This window comes from Micromys minutus (genome assembly GCF_963924665.1).
Source record: "Micromys minutus genome assembly, chromosome: 7".
NCBI classification, from domain to species: Eukaryota; Metazoa; Chordata; class Mammalia; order Rodentia; family Muridae; genus Micromys; species Micromys minutus.
Window position 1 is genome coordinate 2,446,274 of NC_137976.1, and position 27,329 is coordinate 2,473,602.

At 48.2% G+C, this 27,329-nt stretch overlaps 1 protein-coding gene across 4 annotated transcripts in view; it reads left to right on the forward strand.

Moving 5' to 3' along the window:
• The window catches only part of ERG (ETS transcription factor ERG), a 93,440-nt gene that overhangs the window by 44,145 nt on the left and 21,966 nt on the right, over window positions 1-27,329 (forward strand). For all 4 annotated transcript variants that reach the window (XM_080919633.1, XM_080919634.1, XM_080919635.1 and 1 more), the window contains exons 2-3: window positions 5,050-5,267; window positions 23,353-23,504. In XM_080919633.1, coding sequence (XP_080775759.1) covers window positions 5,050-5,267; window positions 23,353-23,504 — 370 coding nt within the window. The remainder of the gene's footprint in view (window positions 1-5,049; window positions 5,268-23,352; window positions 23,505-27,329) is intronic.

Below are 27,329 nucleotides of genomic sequence, written 5' to 3' on the forward strand. Positions count from 1 at the left end.
AAATCATGATTTCTCAATAGCTTCGAGGACACTGGAGATGAATTTGGAACCACCCAGAGGTTGGTGGCTGGATGTCTTCCGGGCTTTTAGAAAGCGTGGATGGTCATTTTCCTTGCCCTCACCAATCCTTCTGTGAGATAGCTGGTCATTCATTCTGTGAGATTTTCTGCCTGTCAGCACTTCACTGTTCCCAGGTCTTTAAGCAAAATTAGGTGTGGTGGATTCTCTGTATGAATAATGGAGTATTTTCATGGACCTTGGCAATCACAAATTAGAAACAAACTTTGGCTGAGACTCTGATGTTTAGCGTTCAGAGAAATGAGAGTAACAAAGCAGTCATCTGGTACAGAAACATTGGGTTCATGAAAGGTGTGTGCGTGTGTGTGTGTGTGTGTGTGTGTGTGTGTGTGTGTGTCTGTTTCTGTCTATCTCTCTGTCTCTGTATCTTTGTGTATGAGTGTCTCTGTTTGTCTGTCTGCCCATCTTTCTCTATTTGTTTGTTTCTCTGTGTGTATATGTGTGTGTATGTATCTATCTGTCTGTCTGTTCATCTCTGTCTTTATGTCTGTCTCTGTCTTTCTGTGTGTGAGTATATATATGTGTGTCTGTCTGTTTGTCCATCTCTGTCTCTATCTCTGTCTGCTGTCTGTCTCTCCATGTGTGTATGTATGTATCTGTCTGTCCATTCATCTCTGTCTGTGTCTGTGTCTGTGTCTGTCTCTCTCTCTCTCTCTCTCTCTCTCTCTCTCTCTCTCTCTCTCTCTCTCTCTCAGTGTATGTGTGTGTGTGTGTGTGTGTGTGTGTGTGTGTGTGTCTGTGTGTCTATGTAATGTGGAGGCCAGAAGTCAGTGTTGGTTTTTCTTTAGTTGTGTCACTGGACAGGAAGCCCCAGCAAGTATTGAGGGTGAAACACAGTCTTTATGCTTGCACATAAAGACTCCCCCCTCCCCTCCCCCACCCTTTACTTGTCATCCTGAAATCTTTCTCTGGAAGTGTCAGTAAGCATCTGAAGTGTGACGATTTTTCTTTTTAGTTTCTTAATGGAACAATTTTGGAAGATTTATAGTATCCAAATTCAGTTTCTTGGACATATATACTTGTTTCAATATTGTAGCATAAAATATAATCTAGCTAATATTTTCCTACTTCTGAACTGTTCCTTTCCTCGATTGTTATTCCAGGAACAGGACCAAAATGAAGATGGTCCTGTTGCTGATATTGTTGGTACTCCAGTAAGGTTAAACACCTGGGTGTTAGCACAGCGGCACCGTTTTCTCTGGGGCAGTTTGGTTAGAATTTATAGGCTCCTTTTAAGATTATGAAATGGCCTTGGTAGGCAGCCACTGGCCACATCAGACTACCCCAACTTTCCTGGAGCAAGAGAACAGACACCCCCACACACTGGCACATGTTGGTCTGAAGTACAGGCCTTTTTATAGCAATGCAGAGGTGGGAATATTAAATTATTGGGCCATATTTTTTTCCAGATTTGACTGCTGTTGAATTTTGGGTCCAGAAGAAACCCCAATCTCTGCCAAGCTCTTGGGCTGAAGGGTACAGAGAAATATTCATATCCATGTTATCAAGGGCTCTGCAGACAGACCTCAGGGCAAGTAGACAGGCAGGATAGTGGGCAGGGAAGATGTCCAGCTAACAGGAAGACAGACAGGAAGCAGAGACATCAGACACCAAGGTCAGAAAATCTCCCCAGGAATGATGGACCCCTGTGTTCCTGTACCCATTCAGTTCTCTTGTGGTGTCTACCCGTTAAGCTCAGTTCTCTCCTCTCTTTGAAGCTTCGGACTGGAGGGGGGAGAGAGGCTGAGGGATGAACAGGCCTGTGTCTTACAGACTTGCAAAGCAAATGGTGAGGCCTGTGTATATAGTAAAACTGGGAACAGAGTTGTCTGGGTCTGTGGCTGGCTTGTCTTCTAGCAGCCAAATACAGTGACACAGGGCCCAGAGTCTACTCGGCTGGTTTTGTTTGGTTTGGTTTTGTTTTTCTTTTTTTTTTTTAAAATCTCCCTGGGTTGTGTGTGTGGGGTGTGTGTGTGTGTGTGTGTGTGTGTGTGTGTGTGTATGAGTGTATCTCTGTGTGTCATGTGTGTGCGATGTGTGCTTTATAGTGTGTGTACATGTGTGCATGCATGTGTGTGTGTGTTTGCATATTGTTTGAGGGGCACTTTTGGACTTCTGTTTAGAATGAAGTCCGTGTTTTACCCCCTTTGAAGCGTCTATCCGAAAGTTTCAGTCTCTTTAGAACCCTCCTCTCATAAAACAGCAGAGCGTGGGCTTTTATCGCTTTCCTCCTCGTTTCTATGCGGCTGTGACCTGGAGAAGGATATTCTGAGAGGAGAGAAGACTCGCCCCCTTCTAACCACGAGCATTTAAAAGCTTTTCCCACTTGCATCGATCTCAATTAACTCTGAGTTCTTTCTTTAGAAAACCATGTGTTGAGATTACACATTGCCAGATGTGAGAGGCGTCCTACCCGATTGCACACACTTAGGCCTCATTTCAGCTGGGGTATCTGGTTCTCCCCCACCAATCCTGTACCTCATTCATTTCCCGATGGCTTTGTTTACAAGAATACCTTACTTTATCTGGAGATTAAGAAATTTAAGTTCCTGTTTCTTTTGTTGCTTTTCAAGACCTCCATTTTTTAATATGCAGCCTCCCATCTTGCCAGCCCCTTCTGTGTAACCCGTGTTTGCCAGTGTCTGACATAAATCACTGTTTCTTCATGAGTCTTCTCGTCAGAGAGCCAAAGGTAACATTACACAGTATGTCATTCTCCACCAGCCTTGCTTTCTGTTTTGAGTGTGCAAACCATCCACATGACCATAGTGAGGTGTACCTGCCCAGAAAATAAGTTCAGGGTATATTAGCCAAACTTCATCCGTTTAGAATCTTTAACTCATACACCTAATGGGACGGGAAAGACTGGCTCATAATTTACAACTCCTAACATCTAGGATGCCACTGAAACCCCCATCTTCCCGGGCTGCACCCTCATGACTGTGTGTGGACATGGTTTCGTGCCGACCTAACACACCATTCATTTTCTGTTTAATCTTCAGCCATAATATTTTCCAAAGTGTCACAGAGCTCTCACAGGCTGAAGGCAAGGGTGGGCGTTATGTGTGTGCAAATACTTGCTACTGTGTTAAGAGGCAGGCACAGAGGTTCCTTCACCTGCTTCTGAGGCATTGGCTCAGCAGAGTCAGGCAGCCCAGGAAGCCAGGGCATGCAGGAAGCAGATTCTTGGTTCTCAGGGATAAGATGGGGCAGTGAAATCCACGTGGAAGGAGCCAGGGTGGAGGGAGGTACTGGTGAAAAGTTGTGGTTTTGATATGGCTGGCACGACTGCATCTTCCTCTGCTCACTTTAAGATCCACCTGAAGAATGAGAACAGGGTGCGAGTGTGGGCACATTTCCCAGTGAGAGCAGGAGTCAGGGAACAGGTGTGACAGTGCACAGGTGTGCACCTTCACAAAGTCGGCTCTCCTACAGTTAGCTCAGCTCCACTGCTCCTGGACCATGATGGACCATGATGAGGAAGGTTTTCGTGGCCTTTCCCCACCTTTCCACTGGCTCCCAAGTTCAATTTTAAAATATGCCTGGGGCTGGGGAGATGGCTAAGTGGCCAAATTGTTCTTTGTAGGAACATAAAGACCTGCGTTCATATTTCTAGCACCCATGTAAAATCCAGGCATGACTGTTTAAACCTGTAATCCTGGTACTGTGAGGCAGAGACAGGAGCATTCTGGGATGCTCACTCACTAGGAAATCAAACTAGTAAGCTCTGGGTTCAGGAAGAGTACCTGCCTCAAAATTAAGATTCTCTCTCTCTCTCTCTCTCTCTCTCTCTCTCTCTCTCTCACACACACACACACACACACACACACACACACACACACACACACACACAGACCTTTGATCTTTTCATTAGTTGGTAACCATGCTGAGCCGGTCTAAGAATGGAAACACAGTCATGAGTTGTCTTATGGGAGGGACTTTTTCTTGTTCTAGGAACTACAATCAGATTGTTTCATAAGTGCATGGGTAGCTATACATTGTATCAGTCAAGTAGCTAACATTTCTAAGAAAAGTTTTCCTTTTATGGTTTGCTCATAGACTCTAAGCAGAATGTGAGCTTGCCACCTGCTTAAGCAGAGAAGAATGTGTCCAACTTTCTGTTTTCTTCTCACAAAATAATAAAATTATAAAAATGTCGGAAGCGGGTGTGGAGAGCACACAAACTTTCCTGACCTGTATCTTTTAAACATCCTGGTATTTGGAGGCATCTGGGCAATTCACAGCTTTTTCTTCTTTCTTTCTTTCTTTCTTTCTTTCTTTCTTTCTTTCTTTCTTTCTTTCTCTTTTATTTTTTCTTTCTTTTTCATTTGTTTGTTTCTTTCTTTCTTTTCTTTCTTTCTTTTCTTTCTTTTTCTTTCTTTTTTTTTTTTTGCTTTATTTGCCATCCAGATGTTCACCATCATAGTAGCATTGTTTGAAACTCTATTCGCCTAAAAACATAGAGTGGAAAAGGCCTCCTTTGGTGTCCTGTCTCCCTTCACTCTTCCGAGGACCTCTACCTCAGAGGCTCCTGGAGCACGGGGGTCCCACCAGATGCCTAGGTGTCAGCCTTCACAGTTCTTTCTCTAATCCCCGTGACTGTTCTGCGCTCCGTCTGCTCGAATTATAGATTGCATTTGTCAAATAATGACACATGCAATTGGATGTCTTCTAAGACCTTTGAAATTCAGCTTCCTTGTGTTAAGATTAAAGTGTACACTGTCTGCTCCAGCACGGGCTAGGGAGCTGCAAACCTGTAGCCAAACATTGCTAGGCTGGGCAGCTCCAACTTCTGCGGTGTGGCATGAAGAAAACAAAGAAACTTTGTTTTCTCCTTTCTGGTGGGAAGTAGGAAGGCAAGCCTTTGCAACTATGTAAAGTGTGGTTCCCTAAATGTTGGAAATGATTCTCAGCACCATGCCACTGTCCTCTGGGATGTCCTGAGTCTGCACTTTCTGTTTCTTCGTCCAGGAGGCCTTGTCAGTTGTGAGCGAGGACCAGTCATTATTTGAGTGTGCCTACGGAACGCCACACCTGGCTAAGACAGAGATGACCGCATCCTCTTCCAGTGATTATGGCCAGACATCCAAGATGAGCCCCAGAGCCCCACAGCAGGACTGGCTGTCTCAGCCCCCAGCCAGGGTCACCATCAAGATGGAGTGCAACCCTAGCCAGGTGAACGGTTCCAGGTAAGCAGTGCTGACCTTGCCTGTCCCTGACCCCATTCTTCCTGTCTGCTGAGGAGAAGGGTTGCTTCTTTGCTCTGCTTCAAGGACTCTCAAGGGAGTGAGGCCACTAACTGGTAAAATGGGGCACTTCTGGGAAAACGTACAGTGGTTTGGGCTGAGGACAGAGGCTGCAAAACCATTAGTGTATTTACCAAGAACTGTCTTTGAAGACCCATTGCTCAATTCTGTTTCCCAGGTGTGAGGGCTGGGCGGGAGGGGAGGCGTTGCTCACACATGGCAGAGCTCATTTCTGGGGTTTTATTTGCTTGGAAAAGACTGTGGTCCTATGTTTCTATGGAGACAACTGTGGTCCTATGTTTCCATGGAGACAACAGTCTCAGCAGTGGCCAGGCAGTGTGGCGCCTGACCGAGCCACTTGATTTTGCTTTTGGGTACCCCTTGTATACATACACAGCCTCAGCCTGCTCTTCCCAGTGTTACTGTCCCCTCTTAATGCGCACCACTCTGGTCTCAACGTCAGCTTCTCAAATCTCCCAGAGCTGCGGCTTCTTGAGTTTGCCATGGGAGTGTGGCTGACACTTGGGATATTATCACACCATCCCTGTTGGCCCAAAGCCTTTCATTACATAGAGGTTTGAAAAGAAGCTCGAGGGCTAGGGAGACTGCTCAGTGGGAGAAGTGTTTGTCACAGGAGCATGAAGGCTTAAGTTCTAATCCTCTGAACCTGCATAAAGCCAAGAGGACTAGCATATGCCTGTTCTCCTGCAATGAGATGGGGTGCAGGCACCCTGGAGGCCTGTGGGCCAGGTTATTTGACGTAAACACTGTTAAACTACAAGAAGACTCTGTCTCAAATAAGCTGCAAGATGAAGGTAGACTCCTAAGGTTGTCCTCAGAATAACTTAATATATACTAAGACATAGTATCTAGATAGGGGGAGGGGAGGAGGGAGAGAGGGGTGAAGGGGAGGAGGAGAGGAGAGGGGGAGGGGAGAAGGAGGGGGAGGGTAAGGTGTGGTTAGTAACATTCATTTCTATACTATCCCATGTATACCCAGGGGAATCAATGTCAAACCCTAAGACAAAGGCAGGGTGGTTTCTTTCCAAATGTCCTGCAATCGTCACTTACACACAAGGTCCTAAGAACAGCTCCACTTTCTTGTGCCTATTGCATACAAAGCCCCTTTATACCTAGTGGGTCACTGATGCCCCAGTGGCCACTCAGGGGATGCCTGTTCCCATTTGATGGACGAGGAAACTGCTGAGCATTGGCTGGCTAGCCCCAGACACCACTTCAAAGGACTCGGGGTTTGGATGGAAATCAAGAGTGCTGGGCCCGACATCCAGAACACTTTTCACCCTGCAGCTATGAGAGGGCCTCTTTGTTACACGCGTGTCTTGGTGCTAAAGATCTTTAAGGCGCTGTGTTTCGCAAGTGCTGGAAATCATTGCGTCAGCTGCTAGCGCAGCGCTAACGCAGGTGTCAATCACAGCACTTCCACTGTTAATGGCGTGGTTGCCAGGCTGCGTGGGGAGGTGGGCAGTTCTCAACTGGCGGGCACTCTGAGAAGGCAGTTATCTCTGTGTGTCTGATGTTTGGTTTGTTTGCCTGCTTGCTTTTTGTTTGTTAATTTTTTTGAGACAGAGTCCCACTGTGTAACTCGGGCTGGCCTTGAACTCAGGATCTTCCTGAGAATGTTTGTTGTACCACACTAAGAATTACTGGAGCAAAGGCAGGGGTCAGAAATGCCCAGTGTCTACTGAGGGCCTCAGCACCCAAAAGCTGAGAAATAGGCATGGCTCGCCTGCAAATGAGCAACAGCCGGAGAGCTCAGTGGCTGGCTGTGTTGATTCCCTGTAACCTTCACGTCTGCCAAGGACATGGTCTGTCTCCTGGTCTCCAGCTCAGTGGCTTCTCCTAACTGCCTCTGACCTGGGCTTACAGAGAGTAGTCTTCCTGTACACACACACACACACACACACACACACACACACACACACACACACACACACGGGTGGGGGGGGGAGGCAGAGAGAGACAGAGAGACAGAGACAGAGAGACAGACAGACAGAGATACCCTTTGAAGCCAAGTTCAAAACCTAGACCCTGGCTATGGCAAATGTCTAGGTCCTGCTGTTGAAGTGACTTCATGAGAGACTTGCATTTTAAAGCGTTGTTCTTGCCAGAGCAAGGCCCACATCTGTCCCCATGGGGCAGGGCTCTTGGCTCTGGCATTCTTGGTCTGTCCCTAGCCATCCATCAGTCACCCTAGGAACCAGCAGAGGAGGAGGAAGAGAGGGACAGCGAGGCTGAACCTCGGGGCCTTCATGTTCACAAGCTTCTGAAATTAGACTCATGTGTCAGGGTGAGCGGTGTAGCCATTCACGCTGTTCCTATAACACACAGCGGACGAATGGCGGAGGGAAAGGAGCCGCTGCTGTGGGAGTCAGTGGGGAAAGTCCCTGCAGGTTTGGCTTGCCCATCAGGATGCTCGAAGACAGAAGCCAGGTTTAGGTTGTCCTGTAGACACTGCCCATCACATCCCAGCTTCAGGGTTCCGTGGTAACCCGCTCTCTCCCCCTTCACTCAGACCTCCTTTGAGGAACCCCACCCCTGGGATTTGCACAATGGGAACCTGGTTGGTGTACAAAACCAAACCCAGCTGTTAGCACTGTGCACAGTACCCCAGGCTCTCCCAGCTGCCAGCCTCTCAGTTCCATTGCAGCGGGGTATCCAGGGCTCCCTCTAGGCTGGCCACAGAGGTCAGAGATAATGGAGCCTAGGGCATGGCCACACCAACAGCTGCCGTGGGCAGGTGCTGGGGCTGTGCCCGGTCCAACAGCTGCCGTGGGCAGGGCCTTTTCCTGCCACCTGTGATGCGTTTCTTCTGCTTTCCTGCTTGGTTTATACAAATGTATATTATATATTGAGCATATATCCCAGATGCATCTCACCCTTTCTCGTGGCCTCCCACAAGCTCTTGCCAATCTGGACAGTCAGACGTACACTTTATGTCACTTGTGCATATGTGGGTTTATGTGCCGGTACAAAATCGATAGGAACCAAAAATGACAGGGAACATGAAATCTGTCTGAGAGAGACTTGTCCGCTTGCTGTGATTATTTCCAGTTATCTTTTTTTCCCTGCAAACTGCATAACTTTTCTCTTTTTATGGATTGAAAAGTCTTCCATGTGTTTATATACCGTATCTCCGTTGACGGCGACCCCTTGGTGGCCTGCCTAAGGATCCACAGCCACCAATACTTCCTGAGCTGGGATCCCAAGCTGGGTGCTCTACTCCCAGGCTTGTCCCCAAACATCTTGGAGCCATGAACTCATTAATTCTGTCAGATGAGGGTCTCCATGGGGTGGTGCTCTCAAAGCAAGGTCCTGAGCCAGGACAAGAGCTCAACCTGCGGAGATCCGCGGGCTCTGCAGTTACAAGGGATGTGGATAAGTCTGCACATCGGTTGTAAGGAAAACGTCTGCAGAGCACTCTGGTGTTCTGGTGGCTGCGAGGTACCATTGAGGGAAAGGAGAACCAGGAACCCAGTATCCAGTGCAGGGCCAGTGATCCAGGTCAGCTCAGCAAGCCGGATGACTGTCTGTCCACCTGCATCCTGTAAGTCACTCCACGGACTCTCTCAGGCCTGGCAGAGTCAAAGAGGTGAGAGACGATGGTCCCTGGGCCTTGCCTCTCTTGGTGCAGCCTGGGAAGAGAAATCACATGGGACCCACCTCCCTCCAGCCTGTGGCTGGATAACCTTTGGATGCCTTTGGTGCATGATTTTAAAGTATTTGTTTACTTAACCTGGTCTAGAGTCCTGTGTATCCAAAGGCTAGACTTAAATGTGTGGTGTAGCTGAGGGTAACCTTGAACTCTTGCTGTTTCTGCTTCCACCTTCGAAGTGGCTAAGATTACAGGAAGTGCCCCATTTATGAAGTACTGGGAACTTAACCTAGCACTTCATGCATGTTGGGCAAGTAAGCCATCAACTGAACTATACCTCCTGCCCCATAATATGATATTTAAGTGTGCCCATGAATGTGGTAAAAAAAGGAGAATGGGTCACATGATTGGCCCTTTGACCTCAGACATGATGGTTATGTCATACATTCAGCTGAGTTTGTTGAGCACCTACTACACAAGTCACTGTTCTAAAGGTGTAGTAATCAGATCCTTCACCGCTGGCTTTCTAAGGGAAGACAGCCACCATTTGATCGGTGACTTGTTAAAATACAGAGCAGGGTAGATCAGAGCCTAAGGAGAAAAGTCAGCTCTAGGCAAGAATTACCTCTTAGAAGGTGACGTTTGGTTAAAGATCCAATGGCAGAGAAGTTCTCTCAGTTACACAGTGGAGAGCATCCCAGGTTAAGGGAATGCTCTGTACAGAGCCCCTGTAGTCAGCCAGAGATTCTCTAGGACCACAAGAGGGCTGTCCACTCATAGTGACCAGGAGGAGGAGGGGAAAGTGAGTTTCCAGAACATTCCTGTGAAGAACATCAGCTTCACTGCAGAGCTGTTGCAGAGAGTAACTCGGAAGAAGAGCTCTGAGTTACTCAGAGCTCACAGGTCTTCCTGGTGCCTGTGCTGAGGCTGAGAACCTGATGCTCATGCAGGGTGCTGGAGTGTGCTGTCCTGGGGCTCTGCAGAGGGGTAGGGTGGTAGAGGGCAGGAAGAGGCACTGCAGGCTGCCATGCTCTGTAAAGGGAGGTGAATGGTCCGCTATGGGATGAGCTGCATGAGGAAGGAAGGAAGCCAGGACAGGAGAGACTATAAACCAAGCACACTGTGGACAGACCAGGGCTCAGAAGCACCCTGGGCTCACAGCCCAGGTTCCTCTTGGGTTACAGCTGTGACTTGGCTGTGACCAATACCAGGTAAAATGTCAGGCTCTCCTTGCCGCCATTGGTGGAGCAAACCTTCACCCATTCCAGCATCCCAGCACGGGGGATTTTTTAATCTTGTTGGAGGCTGGCAACGTTTGAAAGACACGTGTGTGTGTGTGTGTGTGTGTGTGTGTGTGTGTGTGTGTGTGTCTGTGTGTGTGTCTGTGTGTCAGGCAACTGGGAGTTTCCTAGGTATCTGGGAATGGAGACCACAGGATGCTGGTGTCACAAAGTTTTGAGCAAGATGTCACTAGCCCCTTCAAAAATGATCGGACTCCACATGCTTACAGTGTGTAAGCCTGCTGTGAGTTTCTTCAGTGTCATTGTTCCTACTGACTGCATATAATCAGCATGTAGTCTGTCGAGGGGAATGCAGCTCAGGTGGTCTAGATGGTGGTTAGAGTGTTTGTCTCCCATGCACACAGCCCTGAGTGTGAGCTTTATAACTGCCCAAACCCATCAAGGTGGCTATAATCCCAGCACTCAGGAGGCAGAGGCAATTGGATCAGGATTTCAAGGCCAGCCTGAGCTACATGGTAGATATGAGACCTACCTGAACTCATATACATAAGGCTCTGCCTAAAACATGGAACTGAGAAAAACGTGTTCAAGGACTGACAGCAGGTGTTCTAAACAGAGCTAAATGTGAGATCCTCTGCAAGGAGTTGGGAGAGGTCACCGGGAAAAACCACCATTGGTCCATGTTTGTGTTCTCTTGGTTTTGCTTTGGTTAGTTTGTAACACTGTGGCAGTGTAGAAAGTATTTGGAATAGAGGATGTCCAGTTTCCTCGGCAAGACTACAAAATGACATGATTGCAGTCAGACTCTTTGCCTTCAGGAGATACTCACTGAGTCAGAAATAAAGTCGTGAAGTCCTGTCTCGGGTGCGTGCACACCCTTTACACTTTCTGTCCCTCACTGCCTTAGAACCAGCGCTTTGTGTACCTGGTGCAATTAATTCCTAACAGGCTTTTAATGCCAAGAACTCTCTTTCTATGGGCAACCACCTCACGTTTGAATATTTGAAGCAAGCCATCCGCAGGCCTGACTTCTCTGCCAGCTTGGGTTTTGCTGTACATATGCTTTCTGGTACTTGAGGGGCTTTAGGCATGATTGGGGGGCAGTGATACTGCTGGGCTAATTGCATTTGCTCCCTTCTGCCTCGGGGCTCTGACTTGAATTGGCAAGCAGGTCCCCTCCTAATTGAGCTCGGCTGTGCTCCAGGCTGTGGCTGGCACGGTGCTGGGAGACTTTCAAATGAGTAGTTTTTCCTAACAGTAACGGTGAGTATCTTAGTCCGCTTGGGTTTCTATGGCAGAAATACCCAAGGTTGGGTGGCTTATAAGCAGCAGAGGTGTGTTCCTCTCATTCCAGAGGGTGAGAAACGCAGCACCAGGTCACTGGCTGATTTGGTGTCTGGTGAGCACCTGCTTCCTGTCCACTGAGGGAAGCTTCCTGCTGCATGCTTGCATGACTGAGAAACAAACCCTCTGTTGTCTCTGTCTTTCTCTCTGTCTGTCTCTCTGCCTCTCTCTGTCTCTGAATTCCTGCCTCTTTCTCTCTGTGTCTCTCTGTCTCTGTTTTTCCGATTCTCGGTCTCTCTGTGTGTCTCTGTGTCTCTGTCTTTGTGTCTGCTGCTCTGTGTCTCTTTCTGTCTGCTTCTCTCTGTATTTCTGTCTCTGTCTCTCTGCTTCTCTCTGTGTCTCTGTCTTTGTCACTTTCTGTCTCTATGTTTCTTCTGTCTGTTTCTGTCTCTATCCATGTCTCTTTCTCTTTGTGTCTCTGCCTATCTCTGTCTGCCTCTCTCTGTGTCTCTGTCTCTGCCTTTCTCGTGTGTCTTTGTCTATCTGTCTCTTTTTCTCTCTGTTTCTTCTGTCTCTGTCTCTATCCCTGTCTTTTTCTCTGTGTCTCTGTGTCTATCTGCCCCTTCCTCCTTCTCTCTGCTGTTAGGGATTCCTGTTTGCAGTCTGTGAGCACCATAGGTTGGCATCAGATGTCTTCCTCACCTCCTTTTTTCTTTACTTACTAAGGCTGAGTCTCTCACTGAACCCAGATCTTGTCAACTAGCTCACCCAACTACCTAGCCTGCCTTGGGGGAATCCCTGTCTCTGCCCCACAAGCTCTGGGATTGCAGGTAGGTGATCTACCTCCCTATCTGTTATGTGTGTTCTGGGGATCTGAACCGTTGCAAGACAAGCATTGTATCCAGAGCCAGCCCTGGGATTTTCTTATGTAAAGACACCAGTCCCATCCTGAGATTACATTGGTTTCTACATATCAGTTCAGTGGGCGCTGCCTCATGCCGGCCATGGTGACCCCTGTGTCTTGGTGCAAAGGTGACATGTAGACATGAGGAACACAGGACTGGGTTTGGAACAACACAGAGGTGCTGTTGTTTCTTGTCTTACCTCCCTTTCTCCATTCTCCTCTGCTTCCTGCCATCTTTGTTCCCATAGGCACCGTTATGTAAAAGAGGGGACAGGAGGTACCTCCCTGGGGTCACTGAAAGGCTGCTGCTACGGAGAAGGGCCTAGCTTTGGCATTTTCTGCTTGAAAGTGAAGTCCTTTCAGTAGCTCAGAATTTCCATATTTTAAAACATAAAAATCCAAGGCTTGTGGATGGGAGATGGTTCAGCAAAGTGAGTTTGGTGCAAGCTCAAGGGCCTGGGTTTGGATCCGTAGAGTTTACGCCCAAGCTGAACACACAGCATAGTGCATGCCTCGAATCTCATCCCTGGGTCAGGCAGACAGGTAGGACCTACCTGGGTCTCCTTAACAATCTAGCCTAACCTAATTGGTGGGGTTCAGTCCTAGTCAGAGACCCTGTCTCAAAATACAGGGTAGTAGACTGAGGAATAACACCCAGCATCTGGCTTCCACATGTATGCACACACATGTACACAACACCAAATAAATTCAAATACAAAAACAACACATACACCATACATACTGCACACACACAGGAATACACACAGACACACAGACATACATACTACATACAGAGACACACACAGACACAGACATGCAGGAATATACACCGACATACATAGCACACACACATACACGCACAAACACACAGATAGGAAAACACAAATACATACGTACTACACATACACAGACAAACACACCCACAGACACATGAACAACATACATAATACACACCATACATAACAGACACAGAGACATACATCCATACACAAGGAATACATATATACACACAGACACATATGTATACTACATAATACATATACATGTACAAGAATAGACATAGACATACTCCCACACAGAGACACATTCATATACACACATACACACAAACATACACACACATATTAAGATACAGAGAGAGACACACACATATAGACATACACAGAGATATACACAAAGATGCACACATGCATGCATTCATATACACGTACACACAGACACACACAGAGATAAACACAGATGCACATATGCCTGGGTGCACACACACACACATACATACAAACATATTTACATACAGACAGAGACACAGACAGACACTGAGATGCACACACAGATATACACATGTGTACATGCACAAACACACACACACACACACACACACACACACACACACTCCTTAGAGCCCCAGAATGATGACTCAGTGATTTCTTTCCTTTCTGAAAAATGTATTTCAAAGAAAGTTAATGAAACCCAAAGTGGAGATGCTGTGTCCAATCTTCATTGTGGGACTCTAGAAACTTTGTTCTATAGAATATTCTGTACCCCAGTGAGAATTCCTCCACAGAGTTTGAATTTACCTCAGTTTTCAAGACCCAAATGAGGCACTGTCTTGCCGATAACCATTTTCAGCTATAAATAGAGGCATGTATTTAAATAATTAAACTCTTAGGGAAATGTCAAGCCCCTTCTGGGAGACAAAGAATGAACTGTTGTCGAGTTAGCGACTGATTAATTTTGCCTTCAGCTGCTTAAGGAAGGGGTAGAAACAGGGTTGCTCAGAAGAGGCAGAGATCCCAGGTGTAAGAGAATATTTAGCCAGAGTGAAAATAACACACAGCTGAGAAGACAGACATGTATGGTCCAGGCTGAGCCTGGAGTCACATATGAATCACGCTGAGCCCCACCCGCTGCTTGGGCTGTGGGCTCTGAAGTAGCTTTTCCACTGCATCTGATTCAGAAATAAAACAGACCCACAAATTACCCCAGAGCTGCCAGACAATCCTCTCCTTGTCTGGGGCCCTAAAAATACCTTTGGTGGGGACTTGATTCCTTTCGTGCTGTGAAGCCTGGGTACGGTGGTTTGGCCGATTAACACCAGGCAGAGCTTTGGGGATGTTAGACTGAGTTACACTCCATGGGTCCCAGGCCTAAGACTCACCCCAGCTCGCCCTGTTTGGAGTAGGGATGAGGGTGGTGGCCCTTTCATGGCAATGACCCTCGTCTCTCCGGACAAAGCTGAAAACTGAGCTTTTCTCTATCTCCACAAATCTTTGTTAGTGTGTGTGGGTTCTGAGGGTTGAACCTGGGCCCTTGCGAGTGCTCTGCCATCAGCACCATGTTCTTTCTATTGCATTGTAGCCTAACCGAGCAGATGGCATTTAGACACTGTGACATCCTAATGGCCAGTTACAGGCGAGAGGCTGTGTGATGGAAATCAGAAGAGCTGCTGAGGTCCAGTAAAGAACCAGATGCCAGGAACACAGGCAACATGTATATACATATGCACACACATGTACACACATGTTACACATGTACACACATGCACATGTGAAAATGTATACATACACACATGCATGCACATGTACACATACACACATGTGCACACACATAACACATGCATGTAATGTATACACACATGCACACATATACCTGCTCAGGCTGCTGTGTTGATATTTACAGTGTTTGACACTTTGTACACTTACTTTATATGTTTCATGTAAAGTAGTCATCGTCACCAAAGCATCAAGATGGCATTCAGTCTCTAGAAATGACAGTGACGTCACCACTGGTTTTCTAGTTGTCAGGCAGGGGCCTCCTAACTCGCCACAGTTTTTAGGGAAGCGTCCTGGGGTTCACCTGCAGAGATTTATCAGAAATCGATCCATCCAGTCATTCACCAGTTTCAAAGACACCGAGAAGGTGAGTGTGGCGGGTGAGCACAGCAGGTACGTTACAAGGTGCCTGGTAGACACCAAGAAGGTGGGTGTGGCAGGTGAGCACAGCAGGTACGTTACGAGGTGCCTGGTAGACAACCGAGAAGGTGAGTGTGGCGGGTGAGCACAGCAGGTACGTTACGAGGTGGTTTAGAGCAGAGGCTTCGGCAAGAAAGGCCGAGGAAGGAGGGGTAGCACAAGAAAAGAATCTGTTAGGATGTAGAATGTACATGAGCATGTGTGTGCCTGTGTGTGTGCGCATGTGCATGCATGTCTGGAGTGCCTGCATATAGGTATCCCTGTGTCTAAATGCATGTAGAAGCCAGACATGCTTGCTCATCATTCTAAAGGCACCATTGACCTGATTTATTGAAACAGGTTGTCTCACTGGCCTGGGGCTCACCCACGAGCCTAGGCTGGCTGAGCAGTGAGCCCAGAGGTCTCCCCATCACTACCTCTCCTGTCCTGATTTTTCACTTGGATTCTGAGGATCCAGCTCAAGATCTTCATCCTTGTAAGGCTTTACGGACTGAGATATCTCCTCAGCTCTAGTATGTGGTCATTCTGGCATGCAGTCTGGCCCACAGAGAACCGGGGCACCGATGTCCCCTTGCCTCTGAGGTGGCGCCTGGTCTGGAAGGCTGCATGCTTACTTGTGGGTGGAGGAAGGAGGGCAGTTGCCTACCCCTGCTGGTGGGGAGAGCAGTGTGTTCCTCCCTGCGGCTCAGGGACAAGGGTGGGTGGATCTGGCCCACTTGGCTTTGTCTTTGGGAAGAAGAATCCTGATGTAGCAGCAGCAAGGACATTTTGAAAGGGCATCTATGGGACAGAGAACAAAGCAGTGGAGAGTCGTCTTTCTGTGTGGAGGATTCGAGAGAGCTGGGTGAAGGAAGGCCGGTCTCGAAGGACAGCCAGGTATTTGACAGATTTAGTGGGTTGCTTTCACCTGCACCGAACAAAGATGTCCCAGTTTCCTAGGTTCCATCTTGGCTGACCCTGGACTGTGTGTAGGACCCAGTGTCTCCTCTAGTTGTTCCAAAGGTAGGGTGACCCACAGGTGGCGAGAGAGCTCAGGTTTGTATGTGGTGACATCCTTGTATGAATGAGTGTCATTAACACCCATAGGGTAGCGGCAGATGACACAGCACGGATGACAGCCATACCGCCCAGCTCGTGGTCACGGCTCTGCCATTTCACCGTAAGAGTGTCCCATGATGGAATCTGTCCTGCTGTAGGTAGACGCCACGTGAGAAAATAGGTGGCAGATGCCAAGTTTATTTTGTTGCTCAAGGACCAAAAGACCTCATTTTATATTTCTCAGTGTGTTTTTCCAAGCTTATTACCTCTTCTTAAGAAAAAAAGCAGGTGTGTGTGGAAACATCTGAAAGGGGCTTTCTTCTTGGGCTCTATGCGACTCAGTCATAAAAGTCTGCTCAACAGCTTTCCTAACAACCTGCCGTCTGTCCAGGGCTTTGAGCATCTCTTCAGGGGGCAATGAGCTCAGTCGGGTTCACTCCCTCTCAGCTCTCTTGGCCCGAAGCAATTTGGTCTGATTTTCTCCATGTTGACAGATGTCAGCCCATCCTCTGTGTGGATGCTCCATGCAGACCAGGGACATGTAACATCCAGCTGATGAGTCCAGAGACTTTCAACCAAACACCAAGATCATATGGGTGCACATAGTCATGGCCTTCAGAGCCTTCTTGGGAACTCCGCCTCACTTCCACATGGGTGCCCCAACCCAGTCAACAAAATAACATGTCCTGACCATCCTGCTCCTCTCTGAGGAGGAGAGGTTTGGGGGAAAGTCAATACTGAAGAAAGAGAGTCTTCTGAGAGTCTGTCCAACGGCATCTCGTATGTGTGGGTTCACCAGTGGGGTTGCGGCATATGCAGGTGTTGAGCTCGGATTTGGGCCCTCAGATATGAGAGTTTAAATGGCACATCTAGGGTTGGTCTATAGCTTTGGGGAAGTCATCCAGTCTTTATCTGTGACACTGCCGTTTACTGTGTAGGTTCCTTGGCACTTGGGGACAGGATACACTGTCTTTGAGAACTGTGAGACTTTGCTTTTTCAATATTTACTTTTAAATTTATGTCTATGTGTATCTTTACATGTTTGTGCTATGTGTGTGCATGTGTGTGTTGTGCGTGTGTGTGTGTGTGCATGCGTGCGAGCACACCCGCACGACCATGGAGGACTGGGAATGACGTATGGCTGTGATCTGCCAAATGCATGCTGACAAATGAGCTTGGGTTCTCTGGAAGAGCAGCCAATGTTCTTAACCTCTGAGTTGTCTCTCCAGCCTCTGTGAAGTGTTAGAAGGAATGCTTGTTTTCTTGTGTCTGGTCCTGCTAAGACTACTTTTCCTTAAGTAAAGTAATACCTAAATAGTTGACTTTGAAAAAGACTTCCTTTCTCTGGCCCTGGTCTGCATGTGCATCTGTTTCCCACAGGGTACGCCAGGGGCTGATTAGATCCCTAGGCTAGGGCAGCACCCCAGGGCTGCAGTGCCCAGGGAGTTTTTGTCTACCTCAAATTAAGACTTTTGTCTTTCGAAGGCAGGTGTTCTCTGCAGGGGAAGAAGCGTGGCTGTGAGTTCCCGCTGCTCAGCTTACACTGTAACTTGTCTCTTAGGGTACCCTCCCCTCCCCCATCTTATCATATTGTGCGGTGCCTACAGAAGCCAGTGAACACCAGCTTCCCCAGGACTGGGTTACAGATGTCTGTGAGGAGCCATCTGTGTGGGGATGGAACCTGATGAGCCATAGTGAGGCCATTGCCACAGGTCACTGCCAGGCCTCCCCGTGACACATTATCACAGACAAGATGGTAATGAGAACAGAGCAGCTCCACCCAGTGAGTGGTGGCTGAAAAGCCACCTATGGGGGGCCATTGCAAGACCTTTCCTCTCGGAGTTTAGTTCCCTTAATGAAAAATTATAATAGTCCAAAACTCGCTGTCTCATCCTGACTTCCTTTGATCATAACTAAGCTATGGGGTAAGACATTATATATTTTATTAATATCTATTTATTTATTTTATTTATTTATAAGGTATAAGTTTTGAAAATAGAGTCTAATGGCTTCATTTTGCTGTTTTTTTTTTTCTTTTTAAATGATGGAAAACCATTAACATCAATTATGCCTACAGGTTTTAACATGAAAACCAAAGCGACTTATCTAAAGACTGCCCATTGCTGCTTGTTTGTTTAGAGACAGAGTCTCACTATGTAGCCCAGGCTTGCCTCAAACTCACTATGTAGCTCAGGCTGGCCCTCAAACTTGTGATCGTCCTACTTCAACATCTACCATCCTTGGCTTTGACTCTGTTTTAAATAGTTACATGTAATCTGGGCACACACTAGCAAATTCAACATTGCATCCAGATTTGGTAAGGGGGGGGTCTACTTTATTTCATAGAAAAACTCCCATAATCCAGGATGGCATTCTTGTCCTCAGATAGGAAAACTAAACTGTCAGTAATTAAAGGGGAGTGAGGATGTGGCTCAGTGGGTAAAGTACTTGCTACACACATATGAAGATATGAGCCCAATCCCCAGAACCCATGTAGAGCTGGTGGGACAGCATGTGCTATTGTCCCAGTGTTTCTAAAGCTATGAGAGAGGACCAGATACAAGGTTAAGAAACCTCAGGTCAGCTGACATGCGCAGTGGTAAACTATAGGAGACCCTGTCTCAAATATAGAGGTGGATGAGGATTAACACTGGACGTTTTCTTCTGGCTTCCATGTACATGCAATGATATGTCTACATATCATATGGTATTCATAGGTCTACATGCACACATACACATACACATACATGGAGACATAAAGATACACACAGACATACACAGACACACAGAGAGATACACATACACTCACACAACAGACAGACACAGGTACACCCATACACACAGAGACATACAGAAATACATTCACTCACAAACACACAAAAACAGATATACACACAGACACACAGAGGTATAGACACACGCATATACACAGACACACACCAGAGATGCACATATACTCACACAACAGACACACAGAGACAAGCAGACACACATATACAAAGACTTACACACACAGTTATACATATATACACTCACAGACACATAGACACACAGACTCACACACACACACACACACACACACACACACACATGCGTGAACACTTAGGGGATAATGAGAAAAGAGGTGGTTAAATCCCCAAAGCCTCATCTCTCTGGTCTTCAACTTTCATGGTGATTAATTCCTTTGCAGGATAAGAAAGAACCATTAGTGCTTGGTATACAGTAGGTGCTCAATAAGTTGCCTAAACAAACGAGCAAGTAATTAAAATTAGACTTCACAATCATTTCTGAGGTTGTTCTCACACCCTGAGTACCACCTACTGTTAGAAAGTTTCCTCCCAAAGAACCAAGTCCTTAACTTCTCTCCCCCAAGAATCTCTCTTTGAGACACACAACACCAAAACATTCGCACTGCACTCGGCTGACAGATTTTTTTCCGAAGGGTCGGGAAACTCCGTCTCAAGTAAAGATACTTTGTGGTTTGATAGTAGGATGAGTCTTGTGGAGATAAATGCTTGAAGCCAGGAAAATATTATAGCATCGAGCAGAAATCCTGCATGTGTAGACAGCCCTGGAGAGACACGGGCCCGCTTCATGGGAACTTGAGCAGTTTCTATTTTTAAATCACCTCCGTGTTAGTACAGTGGTGAGCATTCTACTCATAGGCCTGTGTGTTCCCAGGTTGTGGTGGGGCCTCAGTCTTGTGTAACCCTAGCCGTCACCTGCTCCGTGGCTGTGGACACATCAGGGAGTGACACTGAGGCGGGGTCTGCATTTCAAAGCACTTGTTAGGGTAAAGCTCTGCCCGTCCAGTCTGTCAGGACAGCCATGAGAAATGAACTTCTTTATGCCACTTCAGCTCCATCGCTCAGACAGCTCCGCCCACCTGCCGTACACGGGTTTGCTCGTCTCAAACTTGAAAGCCACAGCAAGCCTGGAGCGTGGGACTCTACAGGTCACCTGCAAAGCTGCAGCTAATGAGGCTTAGAGGAAATGGATGGGCCCAAGGGATGTGGAAGCAAAATTTCAGCACCAGAGTGAAAATCTGAACAGTCCATGGGGTGTCTTACATTTCCAGGGATGTGGACACCTGTGTGCCGGGTAGAACTCGAGAAGTTTCCAAAATTTTACTGCACACAATGTAGCCAGCACACAGAGGTACCACTGCTGTGCTAAGCCAGGGTCAGCTCTCTGTGGGCTAGCTGCGATCCTTCCTGTGTATGGTACTCATGTCTATCATCCGTGGGCTAGCCTTCATCCGTGGGCTAGCCTTCATCCGTGGGCTAGCTTTCATCTGTGGGCTAGCCTTCATCCATAGGCTAGCTTTCATCTGTGGGGCTAGCCTTCATCCGTGGGCTAGCCTTCATCCGTGGGCTAGCCTTCATCTGTGGGCTAGCCTTCATCCGTGGGCTAGCCTTCATCTGTGGGCTAGCCTTCATCTGTGGGCTAGCCTTCATCCGTGGGCTAGCCTTCATCCGTGGGCTAGCTTTCATCTGTGGGCTAGCCTTCATCCGTGGGCTAGCCTTCATCCGTGGGCTAGCTTTCATCTGTGGGCTAGCCTTCATCTGTGGGCTAGCCTTCATCCGTGGGCTAGCCTTCATCTGTGGGCTAGCCTTCATCTGTGGGCTAGCCTTCATCTGTGGGGCTAGCCTTCATCCGTGGGCTAGCTTTCATCTGTGGGCTAGCCTTCATCCGTGGGCTAGCCTTCATCCGTGGGCTAGCTTTCATCCGTGGGCTAGCCTTCATCCGTGGGCTAGCTTTCATCCGTGGGCTAGCTTTCATCCGTGGGCTAGCCTTCATCCGTGGGCTAGCTTTCATCCGTGGGCTAGCCTTCATCCGTGGGCTAGCTTTCATCCGTGGGCTAGCCTTCATCCGTGGGCTAGCCTTCATCCGTGGGCTAGCCTTCATCCGTGGGCTAGCTTTCATCCGTGGGCTAGCTTTCATCCGTGGGCTAGCCTTCATCCGTGGGCTAGCCTTCATCCGTGGGCTAGCTTTCATCTGTGGGGCTAGCCTTCATCCATGGGCTAGCCTTCATCCGTGGGCTAGCCTTCATCCGTGGGCTAGCTTTCATCTGTGGGGCTAGCCTTCATCCATGGGCTAGCCTTCATCCGTGGGCTAGCTTTCATCCGTGGGCTAGCTTTCATCCGTGGGCTAGCCTTCATCCGTGGGCTAGCCTTCATCCGTGGGCTAGCCTTCATCCGTGGGCTAGCTTTCATCTGTGGGCTAGCCTTCATCTGTGGGCTAGCCTTCATCTGAGAAGACAGGTACATATTTCTTTGTTCTCTGATGAAGCTGGATTTCTTCATCTCACATACTCACAGGCATAAAGGCACATACATGCACATACACATGCACACACACACAATTACACACTCACACACACACATTTTTCACAGAAAGGTATTTTTGTCTCTTTTCATATACAGTGACTGCCTTACTAAAAGTTCTTATGGTCTGTTCCCAGGGTCAGTGTGGGTAACTCACCCCACATGTTTAGGTCCCTGTCTTGGTTCACTCAGGTTGCTGGTCTCTACTCCTTAGCTACCTCCCTGGCCTCAGCCTCCCACCTTCTCTGCCTTCCTGACTACGTCCCCGCCACCGGGATCCCTGGGCACAGGGATAGGAATCCAAGCGGGTACTTGGCTGGGGTCTCAGAGGCAGCATCACTCTCTGAAGGCTTTACTGAGCTGCATGGGCCCTCGTGTCTGACTGCTGCTCGCTCTGTTTGCTGTCACCCGGCAAGAATGAACACCAGCTCTCTGTTCCCTGTGAGTGCTCACAGACATCTGTCACAGGAGTCTGGACATGACAGTTTCAGAAGGAACTGGCGAATGAAATAGAAGCCAGACAGGAGCTTGGCTTTCTACTTAGTGCTTCTCCTAAACGCGGGCACCAGCCCCGTCTCACACTGCAGTGAGGCTTCTGAGCTGAGTGTGGGCACATCGTGGTCTCACACTGCAGTGTTACTCATGGTTCTGAAGATGGGACATGCAGGGACAAGGTGCCAGACAGCTCCATGCCGGCTAATCCGCTAAGGGCTTTCCCTTTGGGTTGTAGGTGGCTATATCATCACACAAAGGGAGTGAAGTGGGGGTTGGGGGCTTTCTTCCTCTTCCTGTTTGTATGTCTCATCTGTGTGTACATGTGTGCTCCTGTCAGGTATACACACTCATGCATGTGTCTGTGCCAGAGGTCAGTGTCTGCTGCATTTTTCAATCATTTCCCACCTTATTTTTTAAGGTGAGGTCTCTTTCTGAACCACAGAGCTAAGTTTCTTGGCAGCATGAGGATTGGTGCACACACCATCATGCTGGTCTTTCCAGGTGCACACACCATCAGGGTGGTCTTTCCAGGTGCACACACCATCAGGGTGGTCTTTCCAGGTGCACACACCATCAGGGTGGTCTTTCCAGGTGCACACACCATCAGGGTGGTCTTTCCAGGTGCACACACCATCATGCTGGTCTTTCCAGGTGCACACACCATCAGGGTGGTCTTTCCAGGTGCACACACCATCGGGGTGGTCTTTACAGTTGCACACACCATCAGGGTGGTCTTTCCAGGTGCACACACCATCATGCTGGTCTTTCCAGGTGCACACACCATCAGGGTGGTCTTTCCAGGTGCACACACCATAAAGCAGGTCTACCATAGATTCTGAGGATCCAGTTCAGGTCTCTGTGTCTGCCTAAGCGATTTACTAGCCAGCTCCCTAGTTCTCCATCTTACCCTCTTCCTGCCATTACTGTCTCCACTCTCGTGGCCTGAGCTTAATCTGATTATCTCTTTATACTGTTATGTGGGGCTTATAGCTTCAGTGTGTGAATTTGGGGTAACACAACATTCTGACTTCTGTCATGTTTCCAGAGCATGACTTTCCCACACTGCCTGTCATTGGACCTATTATAGCTCAAGACCACCGAGCCTGCTGTTTGCGTGCCGTACTAACAGGAGAAATTGTCTTCTTCTCCTACAGGAACTCACCTGATGAATGCAGTGTGAGCAAAGCTGGGAAGATGGTGGGCAGCCCTGATACCGTGGGGATGAGCTACGGTAGCTACATGGAGGAGAAGCACATGCCACCCCCCAATATGACCACAAATGAACGCAGAGTGATCGTCCCCGCAGGTCAGAGGGCTTGAATGTTTGCTCTGGCTAACAAACCAAGCTCCCCAGGAAGGACAGACTGCCTCTGTCCTGGATGAAACTCTGTCAGGGACGATATGCCCAGCATTCCAGTCTGGGGCTGCTCTCTGCTCCATCTACCTCTTTACTCTTTCTCCCACTCTGCCTTCTTACTGTCTTTCTCACAGTGGAACACCAATGCTCTGGTAAGGCACACATGTCAGGGACAAGTGCTCTGTCTGGCCCACATCAGCACTGTCTGAGTGTTAACCTGGGACAGATAGGATAAAGGATGTCCAGCTATGTGGCACACTTTCTGTCAGAGTGGTCGAAGTTATGCATAGCAAAGCTTTCGTGAGCTCCACTGTGTCCTGCTCTAGATAAACTCATCTTTGCAATGAGAAATAATGGACACGTTCAAGCTCCTCCCCTGTCTTGGTATGATGTCCTCGTGGGCTCTGTCGGCTTCTAAGCAGGAAGCTCAGTGTGCAGAGACACTCTGGCAAAATTATAGGCCTGTCAGATGTACCATCAAATGGGGTCCCTTCGGGAATGTCGCTGTGAGACTTTCAACAGACCTTGAAGATGGCTTGATGACATCAGGGCACCAGGGTCCTCCCTCAGGGAAGTGCCTTGTTTCGGCACATACAGTAAAGCTTCCGAGGACACAGCAGTAACAGTCCTGGGCCAATATTTAGATATTTATTAGATATTTATTAGAAGGCGGGTGGCGTATACGCAGGCCAACCATTTGGTTTCACTCACATCTGCTGAGCTGTATGCTCTGTGGCCACCTTGCTTGCCCCTGGGCCTCAGCATGGGGGAAGTTCCCACTGTGTGGGAGCTGACCCTAGCCCACCTGTGTCATTGCTGGCTGGACACAGTCTGGAGGAATGGAAGCCTAAGGGAAGCTGACCCCAGCCCACTGCCCTGTTGCCTTCCTCCAGAAAACGTCGTTTCTTCACCCGAGGCCGGAAAGTTTTAGTCGTGGATGATAGAGGACCACGCTGAGCAGACCCTGCTCAGACGCTCCTCTTGTCCTTGTAGCATCACGATGGGTGCCCCTGCTTTGTACAGCCATGGTCTGCACTGCTGCTTGGGCCATCTTGTATTTCTGAAATGTCACCAGGAGGTCAGACGTGAGTCTTTCTACAGAGGAAAATGAGGAGGGAATCTGTCTAGTCGAGTCAGGACGTCAGCAGGTTTTCTGCATAGGCACTCTTCCAGTGTTGGCTGGACAGGCCAAAGGATGTGTCTGCAGATGGACGGCAGCTAGAGTTGGGTAGAGGGATGTTTCTTCATCCCAAAGGAAGCTGCTTTCAGCGGTGCCCCCCTGAGCCAGTTGCTTCATGCTGGGTAGGCAGTTATTCCGTTAATGGTATTGGTAAAAGAGCAAGCTGTGGATGGTGTTGCAAGTTGTAAGCTTTTTCAGTTATTGGTCAAGGTCCAGGTGTGTGTGTTTACACGGATGAACACACACATGCATGTACACACACACACACACATGCATGTGCACTCACACACATTTAAATGGTCATCCAACACAGCCACGGGATGGCAGGACCCCAGGTGGCCAGCAGCTGCTGCATCTATCCCTTCAGCAGCAGCACAGGTGACTCACACTTCTTACCCAGACTCCTTTGGGGTGTGGAATATTCTACTCGCATTGAAATCTTCAGACCTGAGTCCAGCTGGTTCCTGAAACTCCTGCTGCTTAGATGTAGTGCCTAACTGGTACCCAACAGTGGGAAACAGAAGCCTCAGTTGCTCTCAAGAGTTTATTTCCATCACTACACACTGATCTTCATGTCTAAGAGAGAGAGAGAGAGAGAGAGAGAGAGAGAGAGAGAGAGAGAGAGAGAGACAGACAGACAGACAGACAGACAGACAGACAGACAGACAGACACATACACACAAACAGAGACACAGAGTTATGTCTCAGGGCTTCACGCCAGATCACCCAGGAAGTGTTCACGGAGCATCTGTTACTCATATGCCTGTGACTTAGGAGACAGCCAAAGGGCGCCGAGGTCGGTGAGACCCACCTCTGTGCTAGAGATGTGTGGCAGGAAAACTGGCAAAAGCTCAAACCTATGCCTGGTGGACATTCTGGAATTCCTGAGCAGAGGCAGTCAATGTAAACAAATAAAAAATAAACCAAGAAACAAAAAGCAGGTCACAGAAGTTTAATTTATGGCTGTTGTGATGCTTTTCCAGCCTCCTCTCCCGGCCTCCGGCCTGATACTGTGCACACCAGTGCCTGTGCTGTTTGGGCAGCTGCGTACCATTTCTTCTTCCTTCCTTGCCCACCAGCTATTCTCCTCCTTCAAGACCCCTTTGCACTGCTCCAACCTCCTTGCTGAATTCCCTAGCAAATCAATCCCTTTCCTATGACCCCTGACCACTTGTTTCTCACCACACTTAGGTTTTACTCTGCATCCCCCACGCACGGATGTGCTCTTTAAATAAAGACAGTAGCATTTGATTCTAAAGCGGAAATGGGATGCTGTGGGCTTGTGACCCAAACTGCTGGCCAATCAAAATTCAGACTGAGTGCAGTTTAGAACACACAGAAGACCAAAGGTACACAGCAGGACTGGTGGAGGCTCTGTAGTCGAGCCTCTACTGTCGCTTTGAGTTTCCTGGTAGTCGAGATAAAAAGTGCAATGGGGGGGATTATTAAAGCTGTTTTATAGGAGGGGTAATGCTTATCTCAGCACAGAATCCTAAAAGCCCAGCTGCCTCTGCAGCGGCTGAGCATTGCAACAATCTTCTGACACATTGTATCAAGGCTAAGAGTTACACTAGAGTCAGCCCAGGGAAGTCACCAACAGACACAGGGACTCTGGTGGCCAAGTGTGACAGAGTTTGTAGTTTTCAGAGTGGCAGAGGACTGACAGGAGCCTCTCCAAACGTGACACTGCTGAGCTGGACTGGGAGATGGAGAGAGGACCAGGACTAGAATCCTTCACTCCAGGCTGTTTTCATCCCACCAGCATCTGTTATTGATGAGGCTGTGTGTGGACCACAGGCTGTGTGACGAGCACATGGTGCCGATGATAAGTGTCATTATTAGCAAGCACCAGAGGATCATGGGAGTTTCAGGCTGACACTGTCCCAGAGTCAGCTGCACAGATGAGTGGGGCCAGAGCCAGTGCCCAGACCTGCAAAGAACCCACAGTTAAAAAGCTGTAATCAGTCTTCCGTCTTGCTTTGTCACCCTACCAAGCACTCCTGGTGACCCCACCCCTTACATCATGTTTCTGTATGCTTGTGTTGGGCTCCTGCTGTGCCAACCACCAAAGTAGAGAACTGAAACCCTGAAGTCAGGGTTTATCTTATCTCCGAAGCCATGGCTGGATGGTGGTTGAGGAAATCACGTGGGGTTATATGTAAGACTGAAGTTTTACAAAAGCAAACGATGGTGGCTAACATCTGCTGCTTACATACGGTTGGTCACTAGGACACAGCATTCGAGGAGATGTGTCCCTGCCAAGATGCACTGCAGGGGACATTGACTGTTCTCATTCAACTGAGAAGAGGAGACATGTGATACCAGGAGAGTCACTTAAGATGCTCCACCCAATGTTGTAGAAAGTGAGAATTCTAACCCAGTGCTGTGTGACTCCTATGTTAACACATAATCCCTTGGACACCAGTAAAAACACCCAAGAAAAGCTAGGGGATAGCATAGTTGGGTCTGTTCAACTGCCATCACTCTGCAGTGGCCCTGTCCAAGTTCTAGGTGAAGCAGAGAATCATGGGAATGCACAGGAAGCTACAGAGTGAGTCTAATTTGTTATGTAAATTGAGGGTGAAATTAGATTT